This window comes from Lates calcarifer, linkage group LG20, assembly GCF_001640805.2.
Source record: "Lates calcarifer isolate ASB-BC8 linkage group LG20, TLL_Latcal_v3, whole genome shotgun sequence".
Taxonomy (NCBI): domain Eukaryota; kingdom Metazoa; phylum Chordata; class Actinopteri; family Centropomidae; genus Lates; species Lates calcarifer.
Window position 1 is genome coordinate 17,773,868 of NC_066852.1, and position 27,901 is coordinate 17,801,768.

General features: G+C 39.9%; 2 protein-coding genes across 2 annotated transcripts in view; one reads left to right on the forward strand and one right to left on the reverse strand.

Annotated features, from left to right (window-relative positions):
• Positions 1-27,901, reverse strand: part of LOC108893427 (gamma-aminobutyric acid receptor subunit beta-2) — a 119,116-nt gene that overhangs the window by 69,936 nt on the left and 21,279 nt on the right. The window lies entirely within an intron of this gene.
• gabra6b (gamma-aminobutyric acid type A receptor subunit alpha6b) lies at positions 367-27,833 on the forward strand. The gene is made up of 10 exons (XM_018691447.2): positions 367-716; positions 870-994; positions 1,452-1,519; positions 2,642-2,862; positions 3,434-3,516; positions 4,549-4,692; positions 5,101-5,253; positions 9,866-10,143; positions 17,255-17,511; positions 24,131-27,833. The coding sequence occupies exons 1-10, from the start codon at positions 628-630 to the stop codon at positions 24,141-24,143; spliced, it is 1,431 nt and encodes a 476-aa protein (XP_018546963.1). The 5' UTR covers positions 367-627; the 3' UTR covers positions 24,144-27,833.

Sequence of the window (27,901 nt, forward strand, 5' to 3'; positions counted from 1 at the left end):
CCCAACCACTATATGAATCACAGATCATCATGTTTTATCTCTAGTAGCAATTTTCTGTTTTTGCATGGCAAAGCCTTGTAGTTTCTCTCTCTCACACACACATACACGCGGACGCGCACGCGCGCACACACACACAGGCAACAAAAGCTGAGAGGGTGGCAGCAAAATATCATTTAAAAAAATATACTGCATTCAAAAGGTTACTGTCCATTGATATGATAGTACTGTATTTACACAAAGCTTCTTCCCCTACTCCCCCCACCCCTCTGTTTCTATCTCTCTTCAAACCTTCTTAATCAAACAGACGCGGTAGCCGTCATTATTTCCACCAAACGAAAACATTTTCTAAATATCCAAGTTGCACTTGAAACCGCTGCGTTCCTCCTAAAACGCCTCGTTCGGTTAATTTTAATGCCCCCCTCCCCTCGTCCCTCCTCTCCACTCTCTTAAAAACTCTTCAGGTTTTTCCAACTGAGCGATTCAGGCTGAGGCGGGCGCAACCGCACTAGAGGGGGTGGGGTGGGGGGGAGAGAGTCAAGTCGTGCTGGACTGGCGCGATATCCTCGCACGGTTCACAACTCAAAGAAGACCCGACTCGCGTTTAATCATGCTTTTAAATGATGGAATATGCTGATTTTAAAAGTTGACCAGGGATTTCTAGTTGTGGGGTGTTTGCGAGGCATGGCTTTCGTTTTAACTTGCTTATTTCTGTCTTGGTGAGTATGGCAACTCTTTTCTCTGCATGTTCTGACCACTTTTACGCACGGCGTCCAAAGGCTGTGGATGGCTGTGCTTTGGAGAAACTCTGCATTTTTCGACTGTTTCCTGATCTGTTGAAATTATATTTCATAAGTGCATGTGTACTTTAGTTACAGTGTGAGCAGTGTTTGGGGAAATCAGCACAGTGAGACCAGTATCTATTTGGATAACATCACGCGCATATTGGATAGATTACTGGATGGCTATGACAACAGGCTGCGACCTGGATTTGGAGGTATGCTAAATGACACTGTCATATTACATCTTATATGAAATTGCCTCGTATATGATTGGATCGATCTTCCTTTTTCAGAAGATAAAGTTTTACTCCAGTAGTTGTGTGTGTGTGTGTGTGTGTGTGTATGTGTGAGTGTGCCTCGTTGTCGTTTGGTTTTTGTGCCGTAATGGTTAAACTGTGTGTTTTCTTTTACACAATTATGACAAAATTACCAGCAAATAGTTGGAAACTGAGTTTGCTAATAAACTTAGAATCAATGTCATGTTCCTTTTTTGTGGTTCAAAGGAATTAGATTTTTAGTGGCCATTTTACTCTGTGTATGGGCTCTACATTAAATATAGCTTTATTCTTTAGCTGCTTTAGGTTTTCAAAAAAAGCTTCTTTTTTTGTCTGATCCAAAGTTGTAGTTTTTTCAATCTATGTCAAAGCAACTATACTTATCCTTCTGCCATAGGTCCAGTTACAGAGGTTAAAACAGACATCTTTGTCACCAGCTTTGGACCTGTTTCAGATGTTGAGATGGTATGTAAACCATACTGACTGTTGAAATACTGACACAGGATACACAGGCGACATAACTGATGCACGTACTGTATATATACATTTGTTTCACCACTTGTTAACAAAATCAGTGTCATTGTATGACCACAAGAGAGAATACGTATGTACAGTTTTTCCCCCCATAACTCCATGCATATAGCTTCAAGTCATGGTCATCCCAGCCTTCATTATTCCAGCATTTGGGCAGGATGTCATTAGTGCAGCTTAGGATTTTAATCTGGTTGACAATCCCCCAGCCCGTCAGAGAGGGAGAGATAGAGAGAGATATCTTGCTGATGTTGGGACCGGATAGGCTGGCTACTCCTGACATGGGATAGGCTGAGCACTGTATGTCTGTTGTATTCTACACTGTTTAGGCTTTAGGCTTTAGATACTGTTTGGCTGCATCTAAAGCCTACTTGAACTGCCATGTGATATCCTGGTGGCAGCTCTATAGAGAGGCCATGTAAAAAGCTCTTTAGAGAAACAAGGCCATCCATTTGATCTTCACTAAAAGCCTCAAGGATGGACTCATACTGTTGACTTTATGCTGACTCTGTAGATAATCTATATTCATATTTAATGAGTTCATCATCAATCACTTAATTAAATCATTTCATTACCAGGCCTAGTAGTCAATAAAATTTGATAAATGTTATAAGGTTATCTTATATATAATGTTATCTAAATATATGTTGATATTGATATGTTGAGGAGATTACAGTGTGTTTGCGTCCCTCATAGATTTGTTAGCGTATAAAAATGACACATTAACTCCTTTAAAATAAACATTAATAGTTACATTTCTTGACTGTAAAATCTATAAATAACCTAACTTAAAAAAAAAAAAAAAAGATTTTTACTTTTCATGAGTACTGACAGCACTAACGGAATAGTCCAGAATTGGGAAGAAAAAAAAATTTCATCACATTGCCAGTACTCTATCCAGCAGGTTCCAATGAATCCATGGCTCACAAACCCATCTGCCATTCTCTCTGGGGGTAGTGGAGATAGTAGCAGCATGAGCAGAAGCAGCACCAGCAGCAGGGCTGGTTGTAGTAGTAGTAAATAAATCCTTAACCCATACTCTAACCCCACATCCAGGAATACACCATGGACGTGTTCTTTCGTCAGACATGGATAGACGAGCGGCTGAAATTTGAGGGCCCCATCGAGATCCTGCGGCTCAACAACCTGATGGTCAGCAAGATCTGGACGCCAGACACCTTTTTCCGGAATGGCAAGAGGTCGATCTCTCACAACATGACCACCCCCAACAAGCTGTTCCGCATCATGCAGAACGGAACTATCCTCTACACTATGAGGTAACAGTGCTGGACAGTGAGCTCCAAACCAAGCCAAGACCGGAATAGAGCACAGACCTGGAAGGCAAATAAAACAAACAAGCATCCAAGAATATGCACAGACATGAAAAGAAATGAGGAGCGCCATTCCAAAAACAAGATATGTGCCATCTGATACTGAAAACAGGCCTGGAAAGCAATTCAAACAAACATGACTCCAGCTTTGTTCCAAAAGGACATATTTAGGATGAAAAAATTGCCCCTAGAGTTACTGATGGAACAGAAACAGATTTTAAAAAATAATTAGATTATCTAAGTGGATCAACTTTAAAACATTTGATGAAGTTCAAGAGCTTTAATTAATCCATATTCTTAACTTTCCTTACCTTTGTGCGAGGTACAGTTACATTTTTCTGACCAACAGCTTATGATATATTGCCAAAATTTAACATATTAATCTACCGGTTAGCGTGTTGTACAGCACAATGCCACAGTGTCTGGATCCGGCTTAATAAAGAAGACATTTCTTAGCCAGTAACAGTGTATCAAATATAAATCAAACACATCTTTCAACTCATCTCTATTCTGACAGATTAACTATAAATGCGGAGTGCCCCATGCGTCTGATGAACTTCCCAATGGACGGCCATGCCTGCCCACTCAAGTTTGGGAGTTGTGAGTTTGTGTTTGTTTGTTTGTTTGTTTGTTTGTTTGTTTTTCTTTTTTTTTTTTGGTTAAGCCTCACTGGTCTGACAGATGGTGTCAGTCCTCAGCATTGGGAAACAAAACTGAAGTTTGGGTGTTTTGGTGTTAACAACCTTGTTCATATTGTATAATTTAAGCCACACTTTATATTGCAGCCCACATACTTTCTCATTACTGTGTAATGTAAATGCATGTTGTAGCTTTGCTCATTAAAAACGCTGTTGCGGTGTGTAGGAGAAAATACGGAATACAAGACGGGAGGGTAATTACATGCACGGTACATGGGATTTATTATCATATCTATTATTTAATTGTATATGGACAAGTGGAGAAATAGGTCAGTAAAATTTGACACTAGCACGCACTGCAGCAGTTTAAAACAGGTTTGTTGGAATAGAAAACAAATGTAACCCTCTAAAGTGCATAGTTGTAAAAGGTTTCTATTGTTATCTGAGGAGGAAAACTATAATAAAGAAATGCAATGATATAAAATACAGGAAAGTGGATTAAACATAGCTAATCTTGAAAGTTCAATTAGGAAGCTAATAATTATTATTTTAATTATTTTAATTACATGGTAAGAATGAATTACGTGGGTTGTAATATGTGTGGCTGTTCTATTTCCACTTTAATTCCACAGTTAGAAGCAGGCTGTATTATAAAGTGTTACCAAGAAAAATCTATGTCAGGAGATCCTCATGCAGTATGTGTGAAGTGTATAGTGGACCACGCCAACAAAAGTTTTGGTGAAATGATCCCGAAAAATCTAATCTAAAGGTTATCTGTTATCTGTACCCGTGAGTAGTAAAGTTAAGGAAAAGGATGTTTCATCTCATTGTCTCTTATTTTTGAGAGAGCAGTCCATTAAGTACATTTTGAAAGCATCAGTTTCTTTGGCACTTTATGCCCCAAATAATTTTAAAGGGACAGAAAGAAAAGACCACTTTTATCAAATACTGCATGTCCAAGTTTTAACAGAAGTTCTTCATCCATCCTGCCTAGATGCTTATCCCATCAGTGAGATTGTGTACACATGGAAGAAAGGCCCCCTTTCCTCTGTGGAGGTGCCACAGGAATCATCCAGTCTGCTGCAGTACGACCTCATCGGTCAGACAGTGTCAAGTGAGAGGCTAAAGTCCAATACAGGTGAGAGATGTGCTCAGAACTGTGCTGAATCCAGTCCAGCCTGCAGTGCATGTTGAGATTATAAGATTCTCAGGGTTACCTTTCCACAGTTTGGAGCTCTGTGTTTGAGTGTGATCTGCAGTTGTCATTATTCTGTATACAGCACTGTCTGGTTTCAGGTTTTGACGTGTTTCTCTAAAGTTATGTGATATGAGGGCTTTTATTCCAAAACACTGTATCTTATTACAGTAATTAGCAATTTTATGACAGTAAAAACAGTAATTATCATCAGTATCACCATTTTTGCACAAAATGGGTATTTTACATTGTTTGGAAAGATGTTATATGAGGCAGTCCTACTTCTCTGTTGATGAATTTCTGATCTGCCACTAATGGAAACACAACTGTGTTTGGTGTTTACGGTCTCAGGTGAATATGTGATCATGACCGTCCACTTCCACCTACAAAGGAAAATGGGCTTCTTCCTGATCCAGACTTACATTCCCTGTATTATGACTGTCATCCTGGCCCAAGTCTCTTTCTGGATTAATAAGGAATCGGTTCCAGCTCGGACTGTGTTTGGTAAGACGTCTTTAAATTCACTTTACTCATATGCTGTGGAAATACCAATGTGTGTGTCAAGCCTGTTTTTTTAAGATTGCCAAGTGAAAAGGGACATGGATGCTGACTGAAGCAAATGGGAGAACACATACTATATATTTCACTACTGGCCATTCTCATTATAAGCTGCCAAAAATTGCAACAAAAAGGTCCTTTATTGTAGAGAAAGCAGCCTGCTCGATTGCCTTTTTGCATGATTACAATCACAGTAAAGAGGACTATAATGTGGTGGAAATGTAAATCAGGACAATTCACTGAACAAAACAAAATACGATTTTTTAAAGCTGTTACTCTAATGCACCATACATTATGGTGCAGTGCCTTACACTTACTGATGAGTCTGACTTTTACATGCTGCAAGAGTTCATATCAAGTTTTTGCTCTCACAAAGTTTTCAGCTCTCAAAACTCAACTTTGTTTTCCTTAAGTATCTAAAACTCAAATGAAGATTTTCTGTATTTATTGACTCACCACCCACTGCTTGACCCCAGCGTGGCTCTAGCTCTGCAAACTTTAAGCGAGCATACTTTTTTCCCCTGCATTTACTGCACTCTGATTGGTTTCAACATGCGCAGAGCGGCCCTTAAAATACAACCTTCTGCATGGAAAACAAAGACAGACGTAGTCATCACAGTATGTTTTAACCTTTCTTCATTATATCTATTCCTCCTCCACTGTGGTGGACCTGAATTAATTGGGAATAAATGTCCTTTTTTGAAATTGGTCATGCAAGGGCCAAGAGGGGGAGGATGTTTACTTGGCCCTCTTCCGAGCACTCACAGGTTCCGCTCGCTCACATTACATCACGCTACAGTTGTCACCAAGCTCTAGCCTCGGGAGCAGAGAGGGTGAGAGACACTGAACAAAGACAGAGAGTGAGAGTGAGAGGAATGAGAGAGACAAAAAGACTGAGACAAGACAAAGAGGGGAAAAAAGGGGGGGGGGGGGGGGTTCTGTAGACTTTTCTATCCTTTTTAATTTCAATTCCCCTCATGTTGAAATTCAACAAGCTGCAGCTGATCGGGGTGACACTGTTGGCCCTCATAGATTATGGCTCTGTGGTCTGCACTTGTCTTTGGAAACGAGCCAGTGCTCCAATGAGCCTGCGCGCTCTTTTAGAGCATAGATCCCAATCATTAGCATTAGCGTGGAAGTTGAGGCCCCATGTGGAAAGCACATCTGTGGCAAGTCATTAACCTCACTCGTCCTGCTGTTTTCATTTCACTCAATATTGGGTATACGATAAAAAAAACCCCAGCTTATTCTTTGGATTGGCTGTTGCTGAATAGGAGCTCAGGGTGAACGCAGGACACGCAGGGTATTTTAGATGAGGTTATATAGAAAAAAAAATTTAATACCGCATATTGGATTTTGCATTACAAAAGGCCAAGCTTCATATTCAAACTGTGATATAGTTTGTTTCTAAATTTAAGTGCCTTGCTTTGGCCTCTAAAAATACTTGGTGTTACAGTATGTCCTAGTTGTGTTTTTTTGTTTGTTTGTTTTTTAAATAAATATAAAGCAGCCAGAGAGCCATTATCTGAGTAAGTTTCATTAATGGTGTGGATGGTGCACAGGGAGATAGAAAGCTAAGAATGAGGGAAAAGAGAAGAGAAGAGAGGAGAGGAGAGGAGGAGAGGAGAGGAGAAGAGAGGAGAGGAGAGAAGCTGCTACATGGATGTGTTTCACCCTGACAGTACATTAAGCCATTGTATGTTGTGCGCTGGATTGTCAACAATGTTTCTAAGAGCTGAAAGTCCCCTGAGCACAAGTCTCACAGACTTAATTGAGTGTGGCCTAATTTGTACCTTGCTTTTTTCCTATAAAAGCACATAAATGCCCCAAGCATTTAATTTCTATCCTGTCTTTATAGTTCATCCCCCTCCCTCCTACACTCGTTCTTTCTTTCTTTCTTTCTTTCTCTTCCTCCCTCCTACCCTGACAGGCTTTCATCCCATGTCCCTCCTCCCCTCCCGCAATCATTTAACTTGTGCTCGAGTTTGAGACAGTCAACACTGGATCAGCTATCGGAGGAGGTTGTGTTTGAGAGTTGTTACTTCTCGCTGCAGATGCAGTGTGTCGAAAATACTTCTGAGACATTATTAGGTGCATTAAATCCCCCATGAGATCCCAGGCTGCTAATGAAATGTGCACAACTACAGCGCACATTTGGTAAAAGCACGGACAGCAGTGTTCAATGGCCCTTTTTCCCTGCTTGCTTTAGCTTGATGAAAGTGCATTAGATATGTACTTTGCTAATAGGCCATTAAAGGAGATGTTCATTGTCAGCATCTTTATCTGACTTAATAAGGATGGAATTTGGGCAAAGACAGAGGAAAATCCTTCTCCACTGATTGAAAGATATTTTTTTAGCGGCAAAATCAAACTTCTTTTTTTTTTCTTTTTTCTTTTTTTTTTTTTTTGTATGTTCTGATAGTTTGACACTTCAAAAGTGGCTCTAAAATGCACCTGCCATGGACCTTTTGTGTGGTCTAAACTAATTTCAAACTGTCATGTATCCATGAAAAGTTATAAATGGTTTCAGATCTCTACTGTGTTTTTCTTAGTTTTCTATACTTTGAGGCTCTGCTCAAAGGGATCCTGGCAATCTGTGGTGAAACTTAGAAGAACTTTTTATAGGCTTTAAAAAGCTTGGTGCATTCTCATTTCAGCTGACAAAAATATCAAATACCAAGTTTCTCTTTCACACCTATCTATTGATGCATCTATTCATGTTTCTTTTATCTATACTCTTCATCTCCCCCCACATCCATTCTCTTGTCTGTTCATCCTTCTGTCATCTCACCTGTAGCCTTTAGATACTTGTTACCAGATAAACAAATATTGGCTAACGCTTTGTGGTTTTTGTCTGGTCATCTTACTGGACGGCTTTCTCGAGAATGTTTACAGATATTTGGTCTCTTTCATTTGTGTGCCAGTGCGGGGGCACGGGTTGGCCTGTTTATGGACAGATTAGCATCTCCTGAAGTGACTTTTTGGCAAACCTCACTGGGCTGAAATGCCACATGGCCTGACATTCTAGTTACACACCATGAGACAGGGCTGCTGCAATGTGCCCAACATTGGAAAAATCAGTTGTGATGCATTGGAATCTTTTCATCACTTTGTTATTTATACTTACCAAGTTATACTACACTGTGTTAGACTATTAACAGCTTAACCATAATAAGTTACTTTTTCCTCTGTATTAGCTCTACCATCATATCATTAGCTTTATCGACACAGAACTCTCAATCCAAAACAACTGTCTGTATGTAATTTCTTCATGCATAGCACAGAGTTAGCGTTGTATCATCTCTCCAGAACTATGGTTTAATAAATACTGACGACATCAGTGCTTCAACTACTATAATCTCTGCTATACTGAAGAGATGATAGACGTTATTTGCCAGATAATAATATTTTGCTAAGAGAGCTGAAATAGCAATTTTCAAGTGAAGCTACAGTTTTGTTTGCCACTTAATGATGAAATGACTTGATGTGTGTAGGGTGTAGACATGATAGATTTGATCTGTGTGTCTGGAGAAGAGACACTTTGATATCAAATGGCAGGTTCAATGGTGGATATTTACCCTTATATTTTCTAATATGTAGTGCAACATTACATCTCTCTTGATAGATTTGTGTGTGTGTGCAAGCAATTGTGCATCTGGAGTGCATGTGTGTCCAAATCAAGCTGATTGCAATGGTTTCTCATAATCAAGGCTCTACATTGTTATTCATTGACAAACACTCTGTATCATGGTTTCTCAGAAATGAGAGAAACACTAAAATAAATACACACACCTTAATCATCTATACACTTCATGCTTATCTGGAACATCACTCACAACACTGAGTGTAAAAGTGCAATGTAAACAATCACTCCATGCAATCTCTATATGTATGTGCCATATGTTTTACTAGTTCATAATAATTACACCCTGAAACATTAAGGATCACATTCAGAGGACTTTGATATTTTTACCCCCATCATAGACAGGTCACAGAGGGCTCACAGAAGGTAAATATTTTAGGAGATATGCTTATTCACTTCCTTAACAACAGCGAGATGAGAAGATCGATATCACTCTCATGTCTGTGCATTAAATTTGAAGTTAGAGCCAAGAAGTGATTAGCTTAACTTAGCCAGAGGGAAGCAGCTAGACTGGCTTGTTGTTCGATCCCCACGCAAACAGAAATGTTAATTAGTAGAGAAGTAGAGATGGCAGGCATATTTGTGAAATTTGGAGAGAGCCAAGCTTAACTGTTTTCCCATGCTTTCAGTTTTTATCCAAAGCTAAGTTAACCACCTCCTGGCTCAAGATCTATATTTAATGCACAGACAGGAGCGTGATATTGATTTTATCACATAATTCACTGCAATAAAGCAAACAAGTATCTTTCATAAAATGTTACTCATTTAAGACAAAAATAAGTTTCAACTAACATATTGCAACTACACACCAAAACAGTAGAAGCAAGAATAAAGATGAGCCCATCAGTACCACAGTAAGATGAGATATGAAATCACAAGCACCATCTTCCTAACTTCTGTCTTCCCTGTGTGCAGGCATCACCACTGTCTTGACCATGACAACACTCAGTATCAGCGCCCGGCACTCCCTCCCCAAAGTTTCCTACGCCACAGCCATGGACTGGTTCATTGCTGTTTGCTTTGCCTTTGTCTTCTCTGCCCTGATCGAGTTTGCGGCCGTCAACTACTTCTCCACCCTGCAGGCCAACCGGGAGCTGCGCAAGGCAGCGGCGATGAAGGCGGCGGCTCAAGAGGCAGCAGCCGCAGCTGCAGCTCCGGCTGCAGCAACGGGGAATGATGGAGAGGTTTCCTCGGTAAGTCTGCCCCACTGTTTCACACCTGTTGTGTTGGCACGCATCAATACATATGTTCTGACTCAAGATTTAAAACCTGTGTGCTTAAGAAAGCGAACTGGGTGAAGCTTCAAGTGTTTAACAGACAAATAAAAATCAGGGATCCGACTATGCATCAGGTCTTAACTACAAGCTGAGATATACTGTATTAACATCCTTTTTCAGCTTGTTCACTAATAATAATGATATTGTTTTGAAGGTTTATGAAAGTGTGTCATAACATGCATTAACCTTATGACTACAGACACAATCACTTTCAACTTGTCTTATAGATTACAGGCAGTGGTAGGATTACTGGTGTTGTGTACAGATGCAGGCCTTATCAACTGCACTTAGCTGCTGTGATCAGAGCTGATGTCGCACTCACAGTAAAGGAAAAAGGCTTCACGTGACCTCAATGCATGCCTCTTCATCACATCACTCCACAGGATGTGCTTCTGTCTTTCTGCTCATGAATCTAAACCGAGCTGCTAAACAGCATAACTCTACACAGGGCTTTTAACTCCACTGTGGAAAGTATGCCGTCATAACATCAGTACTCGTTTCCTGAGCTGCTCCCTGTTATTGAACATTTGTCATGTAATAAAGTGTACTTTGTCGATGTGCTGTAACTTACCAGCATAAAATGTTTGAATTAGTAAAAGGCATATCGAGACAGACTTTAGTAAGCTACCCACCCACACTGCTACCTGTACATTAAAATGCATTGACGCAAATGTAAAAAAGTGGTAGAATCAGCAGAAGCTTTATGTATAAAAATGACTTAATCCCAGCAAATGAAGGGAGCACAGCTAAAGCTAAAATATATATTTTTAGATTTTGGTGAAACTGCACGTGATCATGTTTTACATGAAGATACAGTTTGCACTGTAATCATGGGTATAGAGACACCAGCAGTACATGTATGGATTACTATTCATTGTGGTTTGCCTGGGTTATGACTGAGAGAAGAAGGGATGTGATCTTTGGGAAAGATTAAAATAACAGAGAATGTGCCCAGTATAGCCTGCAATACTGAGCCTTGTTGCCATTCTGGATATAAACTTCCTGTCACTGTCATCTCTTTATATATATCTAGCTCTATTTCACACTCATCATGTATTTCATCTCTCTGGTTTGACCTGTTCAGTTCTAGTCTCTTGCTAAGCTTATCTGTATTTCTCCTCCTGTCTGCCTTGTTCTGTTTCTCTCACTCTCTGTCTAAATTCATTCTAAGCTCAGCTTTGCCTGAACTATTTCAATCTCAATGTTCTATTCTTTTTCAATTTTAATTTGCCGTATTGGCATGACATAAACACATTTGAGCTGCAAAAGCATATAAAAGGAAAATACTGGATCAAGAAATTACATATCTCGAGTACAGGTGTACATCCAGTACAACTGTACAAATACATTCACGTCATAAGCTCTGTATGTGCTGTTAAAGACATATGTGTGTTGAAAGGTTGGTTATGATCTGCCTGGCTTGTGTTGTGGCAACAGGTAGCAAACAGAGCTGCTAGAGGTGCAACAGAAAATCAAGTCTTTTTAAATATCTAATAGGGTTAGGCAGTCTTTCATACTATTGATCTCTTTAGACACACTGTTTAAATGTTGAGGTTGCAGTAGTTACAGTTACAATTCATCTGATGACTTTTGTTAAGATCGCACCTCCATTCAGACATTCTGCCTGTTGAATTTCTCAGTTAAGGGGGTTGGTAGTAGGTCACTTTGCTGAATGATTTGTTTTCTTCTCTCCACTGAGTACTGGAATCTTCTTAAAGATGTTCTGCAAATGCTTTGATGAATGAGAGACTGCTCTGAGGCTTTAAGACTGCAGTAGTCTGAGTGGTGAAGGTCGTAGCCAGCTGTTACAGTGCTTTTACATTCACATAGCACTGATTATTACTTTCTGACCTGTTCACAAGTTCCTACTAAAACATTTCTTCTCCCTCCTGTGCACCCAGTTACTTATTTGCAATGACACACGCAGCATGTGCAATGTAAATAATGCACATTATGCACAATCTCTCTTTTATCCTTCATCTCATCCTGAAGAAAATCATAATCTCCCCCATACATCACATATGTGCGTATTCCACATCCCTCCTTCCTTTCTTCCCCTTCATGTGCACACACAAAAATGCACAAACATTTAGCCTGATCCATCTTTTTCTGCTTCTTCCCTCTAGCCCCCTGCTGTGCTCTTCATGCGAAAGCTCTATTCCCTCTTCACACACACTCTCTCTCACACACACACACACCTCTTGACCATCACTCTTTTGTTTGCCTCTCTCCCTGTCTTTTTGCTTGACTGTACTGACCACATATACACGCCGAAACACTCCACTTCATCCATGCTCATCCTCACATTCCTCACACGAGAACACACGACTGCACATAATCTGCAGCACACTCGAAACACACACACACAGCCTTGTATATATGCATGCATGTAATCTGCAGCAAATTACGCCCCTCACATCCGTACAATTCAGTCATTGCCCCACACAATGTCTTATCCATCCATCCATCTATCTACAGTATATCTATCATCCATCCCTCTCTCCTATCCCTCTATTCTGCCCTGTAACTGTGTGATAACCACAGAGACTGACACGAGGAGACAGCCAGTGGCTCTGCAAACGATGTTGCCACAGATTATGTAAGGGCCATAGATTAAGGGAATATCCAGCAGATCACTGCAGGCTCACAAGGAGGGCAGCCACCACAGTGACGTGGTGTGGGAGCTGAGAAAGCTGGCCCAGTCCTTTTTTTTTTTTTTTTGTGGAGCAAGATGGAGAGATGGATGTTGAGGGGCCAGTGTGGTTTGTTTTTGTGTTTTGTGTTTTGTGTTTTGTGTGAGTGTGCGCATGAGAGAAAGTTACACTGAGAGAAAGAGAGAGTGGGAGGGATGCATCATGGAAAATGACTGCTTTCACCAAATATGTAGGAGGGAAGACTCTTCATTACACAGAGAAAAATGAAAAAAAAAAAAAACAAAACAATGGTGTACTACTGGGAATAGAAATAGCCATCCCTCAGTCACGATTTACTGTAAAACACAACGACCTGCTACAACTGTCGGGTAAAGCCATAGCAGGAATGGAAATCTCACAACAAAAAAGTTAAATGGTTCATTTATTGAATACAATTGTAAACACAAAGGGGAAGGAGGTGTTTATCAGTGAGTGCGAAGGGTGCTGCATGCATTGTCAGTGGCATGTGTGTGAGTAGGTGGTGCAGCGCGTGGTGCAGGAAATTAACAGAAAATAAAACAGTCGTAGGAGGAAATAAGGAAAAGAGAGAGTGATAGAAAGAAGGGAACTTTATTTATAGTTCCCAGCCACAGGTGCTGGTAATCATAAGATTGGTGATCACCACTTGGTGTGAGGAAACATCCTGATTAAATTGGGGCGGTTTTGATTTTCGAGCGTTTGTCCCGGCGCCCCGGTGTCCTGATAATTAGACTGAATGAGTGTTATGATTTTCAAGCTCAGACAAGAGTGCTGACAACAAAATATACGTACAGTACTAAAAGTCACCTGGTGGAGTTTTCTTGGAAACAGGTTTATGTTTACGTTTATGTTTATGTTTGTGTTTCTCACCAAAACAGTGTATCCTTGAGGCCTGACAAATGTGTTGAAAATGTTGCATGTTTTACATCAGCTAGCAGTCTTCCCTTTCTCCACCTTTTTCTGGGTCTTGATGTGTTATCTTTACCAACTATAGATCAGTGGATTGGCGTGAAACCGTGGGACTCCCCTTTCATTATTAGTAAATGTCAGAGTCATTTAAGATCACATTTAGCACCTTGGTGTTTTCTTATTTCTGTTTTACGGCCTCTGCAGTCAACAGGAAAGTGCACTGTGCCAACCAGTTGTATGCGAGGGTCTTTGTGTGCTAGTAGAGCATACAGTCACGTGGCATTCCCTGCACAAACTTTATAAACATTAAACATTATTTTCTACCTGTTAACCAGCAGCAGTGTGCATCTTAAAAGCTATTTTCATGATCTAACAAATGCCTTCTTGTCTGTTGGGAATGGTAAAATGTTTGCGTGAGCCCAAACTGACATTTAAATCCAGATGTTTGTGATCTGTTTTGACTTTTCCCAGAGGCTGATCAGTATGTGACTGAATCATCTGCCGATTTTCTCAATTGGGGTCATGCTGTCACCACAGTGACATCATAATGTTCTGCAAAAACACTTTTCTGTCAAAAGGGGAGATTGTGGCCATATAAACAGCAACCTAACTGGTTTGGAGCGGGTATACAACCACGAGGCAATAATCCTAGTTCTCTTACTCTCTAAACTGTAACAATGAATGAGTGTCATAGCAGTTATAATGAGGATACTTAGCGCCTTGATTCAAATACACTAATATAAAGGAGTCCATTTACATACAGATATCCATCTCTACCACCTCCTAACATTCATCCGCAAGCGCATATACACCCACTCAACTCCCACAGAGATGAACCTACCCGCACTTACTCCCATGCCAGACATATTGGTAGTGCAGTTAGCATGACCTTATTTCATGTGCACAGTATAAAACACACGTAAACACATTTAACATGTAGCTCCCACCACCCCCACATGTGAATGTTCACACCCAAACAATATCCGTATATCCATCAGTCGGTGCCCATCCACCGTGTGTCAAAATGGGTCTGTTGAAATCTAGAGCAGTGGATAAAGAGAAGAGGCGCTGATCCCTCTGGGATTTGACCAGGAAGAAGCCAAGCAAGCCTGTTGTCATTATCAAAAATAGCTCATGTATCAGATCAACTGCACATACGTACAGTGCTCCGCGTTCCCATGCCGCACGGGCAATGCATGCAGTGTACTCAAAGCATGATCTGAACCATTATAGTGATAGGTAGCTGACATTTGAAGCTGCAGAGCAGTGTTGATGGAACTTTGGAAACAGAAAACAAACAGACCTCTCAGACCAACTTTGTGTTTGAACATACATCCTCAATACTCACATCAACCTTGATCTTACAAATGAGCAGTGATTTAATAGGAGAACACTGACAGTACCTCACTCACGGATAGGCCATATATTGTAATTCACTGGTGAGTAAATTTAACATCTTGATGACCAGCTGTAAAATCAACTGGACACACTCCCTCACAGCCATTCTCCCTAATGTATTACTAAAGGGTTACTAAACTTCAAAGCACCCACTTGGTCGCCACTGGGGTTAGTGTTAGGTGTAGGGTTAGGAATTAGGGGTAGAAGGGAAGATTAAGGGGTAAAAAAAAATCATTATCTATCTTTTTTTTTTAAATTCTTTTTTATGGTTCATATATCTTTCATACTGCCCCATGACATTTTTAGCCTTATGTCTGTTGAGACTCAAATGTGGATAAGATTGTTTTACGGAGAATTGCAGTCCCTTACAGAAATGTCTCACTAATGAAGCCTGAAGAGGATTGAAGGATTTTTAAATTCTTTGATCACAGTGCAGCATCCTTTTTTTCTCTTTGCTCTCACTCTCTCTCTTTGTCACACTCTGTACTTGGAACCTATCAGCACTATATCCCAGTGGAGGATGATCCTGTGTTTTAGGAGTACTATGCATTGCAGTTATTGTTTGACAGAGATGAAGAAAGATAATCTCTAACTGTTTCAGAGCAGGAGTCAGTTACTGTAATATATGGTCAAGAAAAAATCATAACATTCTTTTGGAGGGCTTTACAAACAGTTCAAAATATAACATCATCTATCTTTAGACCCTCAGAAATCAGTTTGGATATGAAAAAACATGCTAAAAAATGCTGGATTTTTCCCTCTGTTATATGTCTCCATGGTTATGCTTCTGACATCAGACCTTCAAACAGAACTGTAGTAATACGGATGGCTAAACTGTGTTGAATGGTTGTATGCATTGTATGTGGATAGCTGCCATATAATGACTGATGAGGTTAACATAATCTTTTAAAAGGAATTCCATACAACTCTTATTTTAAGTTTTGTAAAAGTCATAAGTCAGGGACTTCTCTAGTCTGATATTAGGTTGGCCACCATGCATTTTTGGAAGGGTTCCCCTCAGTCAGAGGATTGTAACAGTTTAATAGTTTCTCAACCTGTAGAGGGGCATGTAATCCTGCAGCCTGACAAATCCAACCTAAATCTCGCAAGATCAGTTTTTGCTCCAAGATTCTAGTCTGGAAAAAAAAAACATCCACTGTGTACTGAAGTCCAGCAGTGAAGCTGGACTTGTCAGTGAACTAAAGGGAGTTTATTTCCTAAAACTTGTACAAAGCTATTCCATCTTATGTGAGACAAAATATATAAACATAGTATGTCACTTTAAATATCGTAGTCTTGCAATCTTAAGATTTCATAGGACAACATATAAATAAATATAAATATTTGATTATATTTCTCTCTCTCAATGCCTATTTCCTGACTATAATATCAGAAATCAGTGGTGCCATCAAGAAGTAACTGTTCTATTTCTGTGGTGCCCCTGTCAATATAAGATTTTATACAATTTCTTTGGTTTAAAAAAAGGAATTGCGATACTTTTATTCTCCCTCTCTGAATCTACCTACAGGCAACACGCTGTTCCTTGACCCATTTCCCAGATGTGCACTCCCTTTCTCTCTGTACACATACTGTATCTGATTCACAAGTATTGGAGGAGGGAGCATGTGCTGAGATCACACTGGTTTACTGAAAGTTGATGAGGCAGAGCCATAACCATGTGTCAAAATACTGTGAGCCTCTTTTGTTTAATTTGTTTTGTTTGCTTCCCTCAACTGCATCAATCTTAATGAAATGGACTTGATTGAAATCACATCAAATCAGAAGCAAAAACATCATTGATTTCCTTTGTTGAGCTTAATTACTGTGGTGCTCATTAGTATTCTAGACGTACAGTAGTTTTCTGCAGACACACACATTCCCCACATGCACTGATCAACTCACAGCTGTGCAAATATGGCACTAACATCAGGGTACAACAGCACAGCACCAGTTTCATTATTAATACCCTCATATTACATCATGCAATATTCTCTTTAATGTGAATTTCCTCTCACAGTTCCTATATTTTTCCTCTTTACCTCTCCAAGGTGGATGCCAGTAGTGTGCTGAAGAAGAGGATGAACTCTGCTCCGCTGTTTGACCGCCCTGCCAAAACATTTCCCAACCCACCTGTCAATGCCCAAGCCTTCCTACAGCAGGGTTCAGCCGTACCGGCCAACAACGTTCTGACTGGCACCAGCATCATCGACAAATACTCCCGCATCCTCTTTCCCCTTTCGTTTGGCGCCTTCAACCTGGTCTACTGGATCGTCTATCTCACCAAGGACACCATGGAGATGTCCAGGTGAACAGATGGCATGGTTGTTACAAATAATTCCAGCAATTGTTTTGTTGTACACAGAGCATGGGGCGGTGTTGATTGCATAAGGCAGAGAGTGACAGCGGGACTATTTTTGTGCAACTACCTCCTCACTGAAGATAATTTGTTTGGGTAAATCTTGCACAGCTTCAGCGAGACTACAGGAAAACATATGCACAAGCTCTGTACTGTGTGTACATTAAATAAGCTGGTTATAACCCAGGACAGAACAGCCAGTTCTTCTTCCAAAACTTCCAACTTCCAAAAAAAAAAAAAAAAAAAACATTAACAGTAGTAACTGTGATCATTTAAAAATGGCTCAAAATGGTCAACAGCATGGCCATCAAAATGTTTTAATGGATTACTTATATGAAATAAGTTAGAATTTCCAAAGCTTACTGACACAAGTGGTGCTGAGGTTGATGAGCTGCCTGAATTCATAACACATTGTTGAAGCTAGCCACTTGTTTCTTTTTATTTAATATAATAATAATGAGCTGTCCAAGGAGGCAAGATATTGCAGTTTGTTCACAAGTACATCAAGGCAAAAAAAAGGCCACACCACATACTGTATGGTAAAGTTGTACTATGTTTATTAGCTCTATGTTGTGTGTTTGCGTGAGTATGTGTGTGTCTATGTATGTCATGGGTGGTGTCATGGGGATGTACAGTATATATCTGTCCGCATTATATAAACTTCTTTTCTTTTATATGTGTGTTTCCCAGCCTCAGAGTCCATATATTATTCAGCAGCCACACAAAGCGCCTACTTACAGCTATAATTATTTACCATATGGCTTTTCCAAATGTGTCAGCAGAGTGGTCACAGACTTTATACAGTAGTTGAGTTATAATTGCAAAACAACACCACCAGGCAACACTGGCAGGCTCTGTATTTGTCATTCAATGTTTTGCAGTGTGTCTGGCACTCTGCAGTGCCAACGGGCTGCAATACTCATAGCCTGTAGGTGTCTGTGCTTTCCATATACAGTGAACTATGGGCTAAATGATGGCAAGAAAATGCACTAACTTCTAGTGCGTATCTGAGTAGCAATATTTAAAAATAAATAAATAAATAAATAAATCCTATGTCTGTCAGACATAGAAACATAGAAATACTAGTACACAGCCACACTAGCTGTCTGTAAGACTGCACTGAGTGGTGCTTTGAAATGAATGCTAACATCAGCCTGCTAACAATGAAAATGTTAGCAGGTAATGTCTATGGTGGTCATCACTTTTAGCAAGATAATATTGAACAGTGAATTGTTGACACTAGTTTATGACCAAATACCTGCAAAAATATCATAATACTGGCAATCCAACCGGTATTTGAGATACTTCAGTCTGGACCAAAGTGGTTGGACTGATAGTGCCCCATCTAGAACTGTGCTGCTAGCATGGAAAAGCAGAGAAATGTATTCATTTTTCAGATATCAAGCATTTCAGTTTTTAGCTAGCAAATATAACACTTATCATTTCTCATGACAGAGGTTAGCATCAGATTTAATTAGTTCCTCTGAAAAATTAAGTATGCAAAAGTAAATAAGCTACACATGTTGTTTCAGTGTTTAGATTTCATTTTCTACCGCTAATTAGACCATCACTCAGAACTATAGTGTTGGCCAGTGATATGTGATTGAACATAATAGCTGAATCTTTAAGTTTTAGTTGTTAAATAGTTACAGATAGTGGATTAATGAAATAGTATCAAACCCCAGCCCTATGTTCCTCATTCCCAACTAGAGTGTGCCACTGAACTACTTAATATCTGTGTTTTAGTGTATGATATTATTCAAAACACCACACAATACAAAAACAGCACTTGAATCAGCAAACAACTACTGTGCTTCGCAGGGTGAACTGTAATGGCTGGGAAGCACATCAAAGTAATTTTCGCAACTGGTGTCTTCCATATAATAGAGACATACATGACTCAGTTCTTACTAATAGCAGATATGCACAGCAGTCCTCATGACATAGTTATTGCCACAGCAATATGTCTGTTAACAGATGAAATCATGCTACAATGTTTTGATGACATCAAGGGATGTTTGCTGCTCTCATACATTATCTCTACAGATCCTGCAGGGTTTGACACTGACAGAATGCGGAGGGTTATACTAGCTGATGAAGAAATCTCTTTTTATGATGTGTGTGTGTGTGTGTGTGTGTGTAAATAAGTTTGTATGTTTGGATTTTCACAGCCATATGTTCTAAACCGATGCATATGCCTGGTTGTGCATTTATGTGCATACTATCAATGTGCATCACCGAGTCTGTGAGTTCAGCGGCTTTCATTCCCTGCCTTGCTCTTTCTCTAAAACGGGAAAAGCCCTAAGGCCTGAGCTGAGACAAGTCAGATGACATGACAGTGTTGGCAGGCATCGGGATAGCTCTGTGTGACCAACCCTCTTAAAGACACTCTCTTAACTGTTTTTATTAATTGACAGGGATTGTAAGCGAGAAGCAGATCTTGACAAATTGCTTTTAGGAAAGCAGCAAAGAGTGTTGGCCGTGCAGCTCTGGGAATCAACAGGAATTGAAAATAAGAGAATAATATGTAATAGCACATATGTGTGTGAAAAATACAGGAATGTCTGCACATATATTCGACTGAGCAAGTGCAGTGAGTGGAAGGAGCGATAAAAGGAGAGAGGAGGTGATACAACACACAGTGCCCCAGGGCTGATAACTGAGAATCCCAGAGGTGTTGGAACCGGTCAGAGCAAGAACAAGTACAACTACAGGTTGTCACTGTGATCGATTGCGGTCACATTTACCTTGCTGTAAAAGTCAAGATGTCTTGATGAAAACTGTCACCAAACATAGTTGCTGCAGATGGTGTGGTAGAATTTACAGTCAAGTTAATTTTAACTCACAAAATGGCTGCGTACCAACAAGCCTAAAAATCCAACAGCTACGTCTGCATCCTTGTGGGCATGATAGTGATTTATATATTAAATACAGTGCTGATAAAACTTGAATTTTTAACTGTCACCAAAGGTGTTCCCCTGTAATCAACTTGACGTAACCAGGTCCTGCAAACAGGTGAACCACAAATAAAACGTCAACCCTTACAAACCAGATTGCCAGAAACTATACTGTGTGATCTTCCAGCGACATATAAAGTGACATGAAATGAGGGGCAGTAATTTCAACATAAAACCTTCATTCACTCGGAAGTTGCAACACGCTGTTGTATAGTTAATCTGATCCACAATCAGTGTCACCACTAAATGATCTGTATAGGTGAGGGAGTGAAGTGAGCCCATGATGATACAGTTTCAGGTACATTACTAAATCTAAGGCTGGACCAGGGCCAACCCTCTGGGAAAATCCAAATCTACTGCAATTATATTTGAGATCTGGCCGATGGAAATGCAAATGTGTAAACAAGAGTTAAGCTAACAATAATGTCCATGTGACTGATAATGTGGACACTAGCTCTAGTGCAAATGAAAGCATTCCTGCTCAGTGATATGGACCATAGCTGAATCACAATCCACCGTACAATGCTTCACACTTCCACAGTTAGCACTGTACATTTCACTTCTATTTTTACACAGCGCCACCCACACTAGTGACCCCTTCATTCTGAGTTAGATCCACCTTAATCCAAATATCACAACCGCTAAATGAAAGTGGGCAGTCCTTTTCACTCCGGAGAAATAAATATACAGCTCCAGTGGCCCTAACTGAAAACAGATAGCGGTGTATGCGACAGACCCTTTTTCTCTTTTTGTAGCTTTCCTTTTATTACAGAAGGCCCTCCTGCAAAGATGAGCTGGACCAGAAGAAAAGAGTGTCTGTTTGTGTGAGTGTGTGTGCAGGTGGATTTGTGTGTGCATGTCTACTTCTGTGAGGACACAGGCGTACAAGTGTATAAATGTGCCGTGGCAGCAGTGCCTACCGACTGGAGGCTATTTTAATGAATAGCGCCATTCAGGGGGAGACATGAAGGAAACAAATTTGCTGAAAACACTTCCTCCCATGAAGGGCCGCAGCTGGTTGGCTGACTGGTTGCTGGCTGGCTGGCAGGCTGACTGGTGTATCTGTGTCAGAGTAGGTACAGCAGGCGATAAGCCTTGCTCCTCTTTATTGCCCATCAGAGTGCCACGCTTGAAAAACAACTTCCCCATTGTTGCTCATAAATCAAAACCACTAAATGCTGTTTCCAACTCAATTCCTATTTTCGACTGTGGGGCCATAGCCATAACTTGGTGTAATGATCATTCAATTACAGGCCACTCAGTCAGGAAGCGAAGAAGACCGATATAAACAGCGATCCCCTATCTATCATATTTTTCTCTGTGGCCTCGTGGGAATTACTACACCCGCCTTTGTCACCTAGTTTGTGTGTGCTTGCATGAATGAATGCATTTCTCACACATCTATCTGTGTTTATATGGGCATCTATGTGCATGCTCAAGCACAGACATGTGAACATTTACAAATCCTCAGGAGACAAATTGCTATCACATAAGAAAACTGCTATATCTGACTGACTTTCTCTTCACATATACATGCTGTTTCTCTTCTACTATCCCTCACACTCAATTGCTTCCTCCCTTTCTCACTTTATCTTAGTGTCACTCTCTCAGAAACACTCTCTCCCTCTCTCTGCTACCCCCTTCCAGTCTCTATACTCCTCCTCCCCCCATCTCTCTCCCATGGTGAAGTGTCTGTACTCTGCCTCCTCTTTCATAAGACAGGGCAGTCCAACAGGCTTAGCAGAGTGCTGTCCCTTTACCTCATCTACTCAGCATTAATCACCCAGCCATGTAGGAGCAAAGAGAAATCTTATCTCTGCAGGAATGTTCTGTCTATTAGTCTTCTTTACCCACTGCATAGATGCATACTGGCCATCTGGTTACTTGGGCAAATACAGTTAACGTAGCAAGGCAGCCTTGTCAAAAGAGAGATGGTCCCATCACCCAAAGGTCACAAGTTCACTCTGTGCAAGGAGCCAATATGAGTCATTGGGTGCGTGTCCTGTCAGTGTGCCGTCGGGCAAGTAACTCCCTTTTAGTCACACTGGATACAGTTATGACTTATCACTTGCAAGTGTCTTAAAAAAGTATTAGCTACTAATATTTGAGAGCCTGTCAACAGGAAAGAGTGGCAAGTGCATAGACAGCATGGCAGTACAGAAAGCCACTGAAAGTGATTTTTTTCTTGTTGGCTTGCTAGTGTTCTTTGAAACTGTTCTAATGTCCTAAAGAAGAATTTTTAAAGTCAGCACGTAAGATGACTAAAACTAGAGGTAATTAATATTAACAAAAGTTGTTTCATACTGTGTCATCAGTTATAGAACAGGTGAAACAGATCTAGAAGGAGATCCAGTAAGAAGTGTGGGTCACAGTACTCTACTCCAGATACTTAAATGTGTATTATTGTATGTATGTATTAATATGTATATCATTTTCATATATTTATATTGTATCATTAATTATACCTAACTAGATCAAACTGAAAAATGTTATTAGAAAATAGAATGGTTACATAAGTTTTATATGAGCTATTGTTTATCTACTGGGAAAATTAGATGGTGTGAAATGTTGATGCCCTATCAATTAGTAATATTTTGTCAATGCATATGGATACAGATATACGCATTTGTATCAATGCTGTTTTAAATGATTCATTTAAATTGAGCAAATTTATTTTGCACCAATGTAATCAATATGGTGTCTTGCTGTAGTATTCCAATATTTTGACACTTGTGGCTGCATAAATCAATACACAATATTTGGCATGTGACCAGGGTGATTATTTCTCAGCTGAAATGTCCATACAATCTCACAGTCAAAAACACGCATGTCTATACACGTTAGTGCGCACTTACCATATTCAGTACAAGAGTTTAAGCTGAAATTGAATGCCAGTGCTCATACCTACAGATACAAAAACACATTGGCACATGCTGCATGTATTGTAGAAATCATTTTCTTCTGCTAAATCAATCAAATTCACCATAATTGTGCCCTCACATTTGCCTTTTAAAGCACACGGACACACAGTGCCTACTCTATCCCCAAATGCCTCCTCACCTACCCACCAACCAAAACCACACAGAAAGTTGGCAGATTTTTTTTTTTTTTTTTTTGCCAGAAGCCATGTAAGTTCTCTGGCTGAAAATGGCTCTCAGTGCTGTCAAAAGTGTCTCCTGCTTCAACACATCAGGCGGAGGAGGTGGAGGTGTGAACTACCTGGCAGAGGTTCCCAGACAAGTTTCACAAGGTCTTTGTGAACAACAACTGGCAGTGAGGGATGGAATAATGAATTCAGATTTTTTAAATTCAGCCTGGAATGGATGCCAACAATTGCAGCAGGACTGAGCAGGAGCTTTACTGTTACATCACACCAATGTTCATTTGTGCTTGTGTGCAGGCAGATGTGGACAGATGTGAAATGGAGTAGGGGTATGCGTAGGTGTTGGTATGCATATATCTGTATGTTTGAATGTGATAAAAAATAAATGCAATAAATCTAAGAAAAAAAATTACTCAAGGCAGCGTACCACACACATTACACACGTGATGTAACACAGCTGGCATTTTTGACTAATTCCTTCTTCCCTTCTCTTCTGTCTGTCTTACAGGGATACCGTCTAAACCAAGAGTTCATCATTCTGGAAATCACTCACAGTCACAATCGCACACACACACACAATAAATAGATGACAGACGCTTGCCAAGCACTCTTTTATGCCGCCTCAGTGCATTGTATTTCTTTTTAAGTACTCCCTTGGAAAGTGAGTGTTTTGAGAGCAGATGTACCAGCTCCTATTGCCAACTTGACCTGGGAGCTCACAGCCTGTGGGCACCAGGCACTGGAAACATTTCAAAGAGGTACTACATCTCTCATTTCTTTATCTCTACTCCAAAAAATTAAAAAAAGAAAAAAAAAATACGTTATGGCACTTTTTCAGTGTCCGTCCTGTGTGTCCCCTGCCCAAGTGGATGGGGAAATATGTAACAACCAAGCTAGCTAGGCTGCAAAACCAGAGGAAGAGCTTCTACTTTTTTATGTGCATTTATTTCTGTATGCGTGCAACAACCATGCATTTCCACACATGAAAGCAAATTTGCATGTGTGTTTAAAATGACACATTCCCTTCTCTGATATTTAGAACACACTTGAGGGAGTGTTCCTGTTGTCCTGACTGGATCCAGTGTGACTGACTCGCAGGAACTCTCTCACTCCCAGTTTCTCTTTCCACTCTTCATCCCCACCCCCCCAACACACTACTTTTTTGGTTCATTGCCTTAGTTTCCCTCCACTGATGGGAGTACAGAGGATGTGAAGCAAAATCTTCAATGGGTTTTTATGGTGTGTTCCACAGATACATTGGCCGGGTTGAATATTCAGTGTCATACGCATCACGTTATGGAGAAACGTGCACATGTAAATAGAAAAAAGAAAAAAAACACTATGCAGACATGCCACTCAGGCACAGTTTGTGTTTTCCATGATTTCCAGGATGTCCTATATTTCCTGTAGATATAAGTAAATGTTGAAACATCAGTGGATGATTTAATGACTAGTAAATAACTTGTTGCAGCTCAAAGTTGTGATCCATCCAATAACATTTTTAGGAATAATCACAGAAGCATACAATACCTGCTTACAGGAACAACAGAAAAAGACAAACTTGTTGGGAACACAAATGCTAAAGTTTGCCAGGTATTTAATGTGAGCCAGAGGAATTAGCTTGAGCTGCCAAATTTCTGACATAAGTGACACTTAAGTGCAACAATGAATGTAAGCACAAAGGATGAAAAAACAAAAAGAAAGAAAGAGAGAAAGAGAGAAAGAAATAGATAAAGAAAGAAAGAAAGCATACATTTATCCCACTACTACACATATACTTGCTAGCATCCCATACAATAAGGTCTTTATGTATCCTGGCAACAACCTGTCTTCCCCCACAGAAGATTTAGCCCTTTTAATGCTAATATTGTTATCATTTTCTTTTTTATTGTTTCTATTTATTGTAGTCATTTTAATTGATGTTAAAGAATTCCTACATTGGTAACAAATAATTTCTCAAGATGACAGCTCTGGCTTCTGGTTTTCATTTAAAAAAGCAGCAAAAAATAGAAAGCTAAAGCTATCATCATCAATTATACGAAATGCCAAAACATATTCATTAATAATCCACTTGGGTGGATTTGCATATGATTATGCACTGTTTCCAATTAAGTAGAGAGGCTAACATATTAAAGCCATGTGGTGTCTAAATATAAGCTGATGTGTTTTTGCTTCCTCACGTCATCCATCATCCACGAGGATGCTCACATTAAAGGTGCCTCTTATTAACACAGGCACCTTTGGAAATGAAAAGCCTGCACAGTGTGCCAAAGGATTAAAGTAGTCTTGAAAACTGTGTACTTCCTGTGGTTGTTTAGAGGGTATTTGATTTTGATGAAAACACAAACTGTTAAAATCTGTACAATTGGTGTAAAGCGTCCCTGTGTTCTTATTCATTCATCATTCGGCAGCTGTAGAAGGTACTGAACAAGAAATTATATGGTTTTCTTGTTCTTGAAATATTGTGTTAAGATTTTTATAAATTCCATTTGGAAAGAAAACTCTTAATTTGTTGTAATTATGTGTACTTCTTATGAGCTCTCTGATTAGTGAACAGACCAGCATGATAGAGCTCAGTTCAGCAACACTGATGTAGTAAAACAATAATGCATGATTAAAACTTTACATCTAAAACATTAGTTTTTTTAAGAATAAAATATGCAATGCAATAAAACAAATGCAATATAGACTCTGGTTGGAGCCCTTGGGATCAATTGCTTAAAACCATATCCTGAAGTTGCAAAGCTTTCATTAACTAGTTGCATCTGTGTCACCAGACAAGAACATCAGTATTGAATGATTTTGTAAAAACCCAGATTCCATCCAGTGCCAAGGATTTTAAAATTGTTGCTTTCTACGATATCTGTGCATGGCAGCTATAGTGTAACTAAGGTAAGGTTAGGGTTAGGCTACTATACTCTTTGTTAAGGGAAGACTTTGGTCACCGTTAGAAATAAAAATCTAACATACTAGATTTAGACACATGACTGTGTACTTCAAATCTCTGTTCAGTCAACATTGAAATGATGTGTATCTATGGCCTATTGTTGTCATCTATGGAGTGCAAAGGATTTGTTCATTTTAAGGCCAGTTGTTGCATGTTTTTTTTTTTCATGTGTACACCAGAGGACTAAAAGAACAGTGGTGTCAGACTGTATGAACTGTCTTTGTATCCTCCCTCCTCCTCTACTTCAGTCATCACCCTCCTCTCCTCTGTCTTTGAGGCAGAGGCTGAAGAGACAGGGCATCTCAGCAGTTACTGCCCTGTATGTCAGCCTCTATTGTGGGAAAACCTGACTGCCAGTGAACTCAGACCACTACAGAACTGCTGGCTCAACCCCAGAGGAGCCTCAGAAAACTTGTGACCTCCCACTTCCAGCAGCGACTGTGTTCCTGCAGAATAAACTTCCAACTCTCAATACAGTCAAACAGAAATAAGCTACAGCAAGGGGGTGTGAATGTAAGTGTGTGTGCGCGCTTTTTTTTTTTTTTAAACATGACCGAGCTCGTTTGCTTTTATCAGTGACCTGACTGATCTGCCCTCTGACCCCAGCCTAGCTGCTCAGCTCCATCGCACCACCGGGAGAACCGCACTTGCATGACCTCCAACCCTTTATGTGCTTGTTAGGGTTGTTGAATGTAGAAGGTTGTGAACTCCATAGAATATAGAATTCTATTGCTATGGTGACTGCAGCCATTAAATGCCCTTTAGTCATTTTCATTTCATTCCACAGGCATGGGCTTTATTGATTCTTTCATTTAGCCAGTGTTATCGCACCCCCCCCCTTCCTTTTCTTCTTGCCTAGACATTGACATTGTGGACACAATTTAGAAGACAATGAATGCTTCACATTGTTATTTTTTGTGTATATTTTGTGAATATGATTAAGTATTTCTGTAGGTTGCTATTTGTATTCCAACTGTATGACCCTGCTTGATGATCAGCTGCACTACATTAATCATTTGTACTGGTTTGGCAGACAAACCACAACTTTTGTATTTTAGCAGTTTAGTTCTTCCGCATTTGCTCCTTGTACACATTGCTCTCCATTAGTTTTTAATGTCATGAGGATGGCCTGTTTATTGCAACAGAAGAAAATATTTGCATATTTCAGGTGTTCTGTCCCCTGTTAATAAATGAACTCCTACTCACTTTTCTCCCCCAGGATTGTATATTACTATGTTCAATAAAGCCAGATTATGTATATATATTTCTTTCTACCAGGTTTCTTTGTATAAAACCACCACTGTGCAGTGAGAAATACTGTTATAAGTACCA

Coding starts and splice junctions, on each gene's coding strand:
- gabra6b (XM_018691447.2), top strand. CDS start 628: ATGCTGATTTTAAAAGTTGACCAGGGATTTCTAGTTGTGGGGTGTTTG. Junction 2,863..3,433: donor ACTATCCTCTACACTATGAG/GTAACAGTGCTG, acceptor CTATTCTGACAG/ATTAACTATAAATGCGGAGT. Junction 5,254..9,865: donor TCCAGCTCGGACTGTGTTTG/GTAAGACGTCTT, acceptor CCCTGTGTGCAG/GCATCACCACTGTCTTGACC.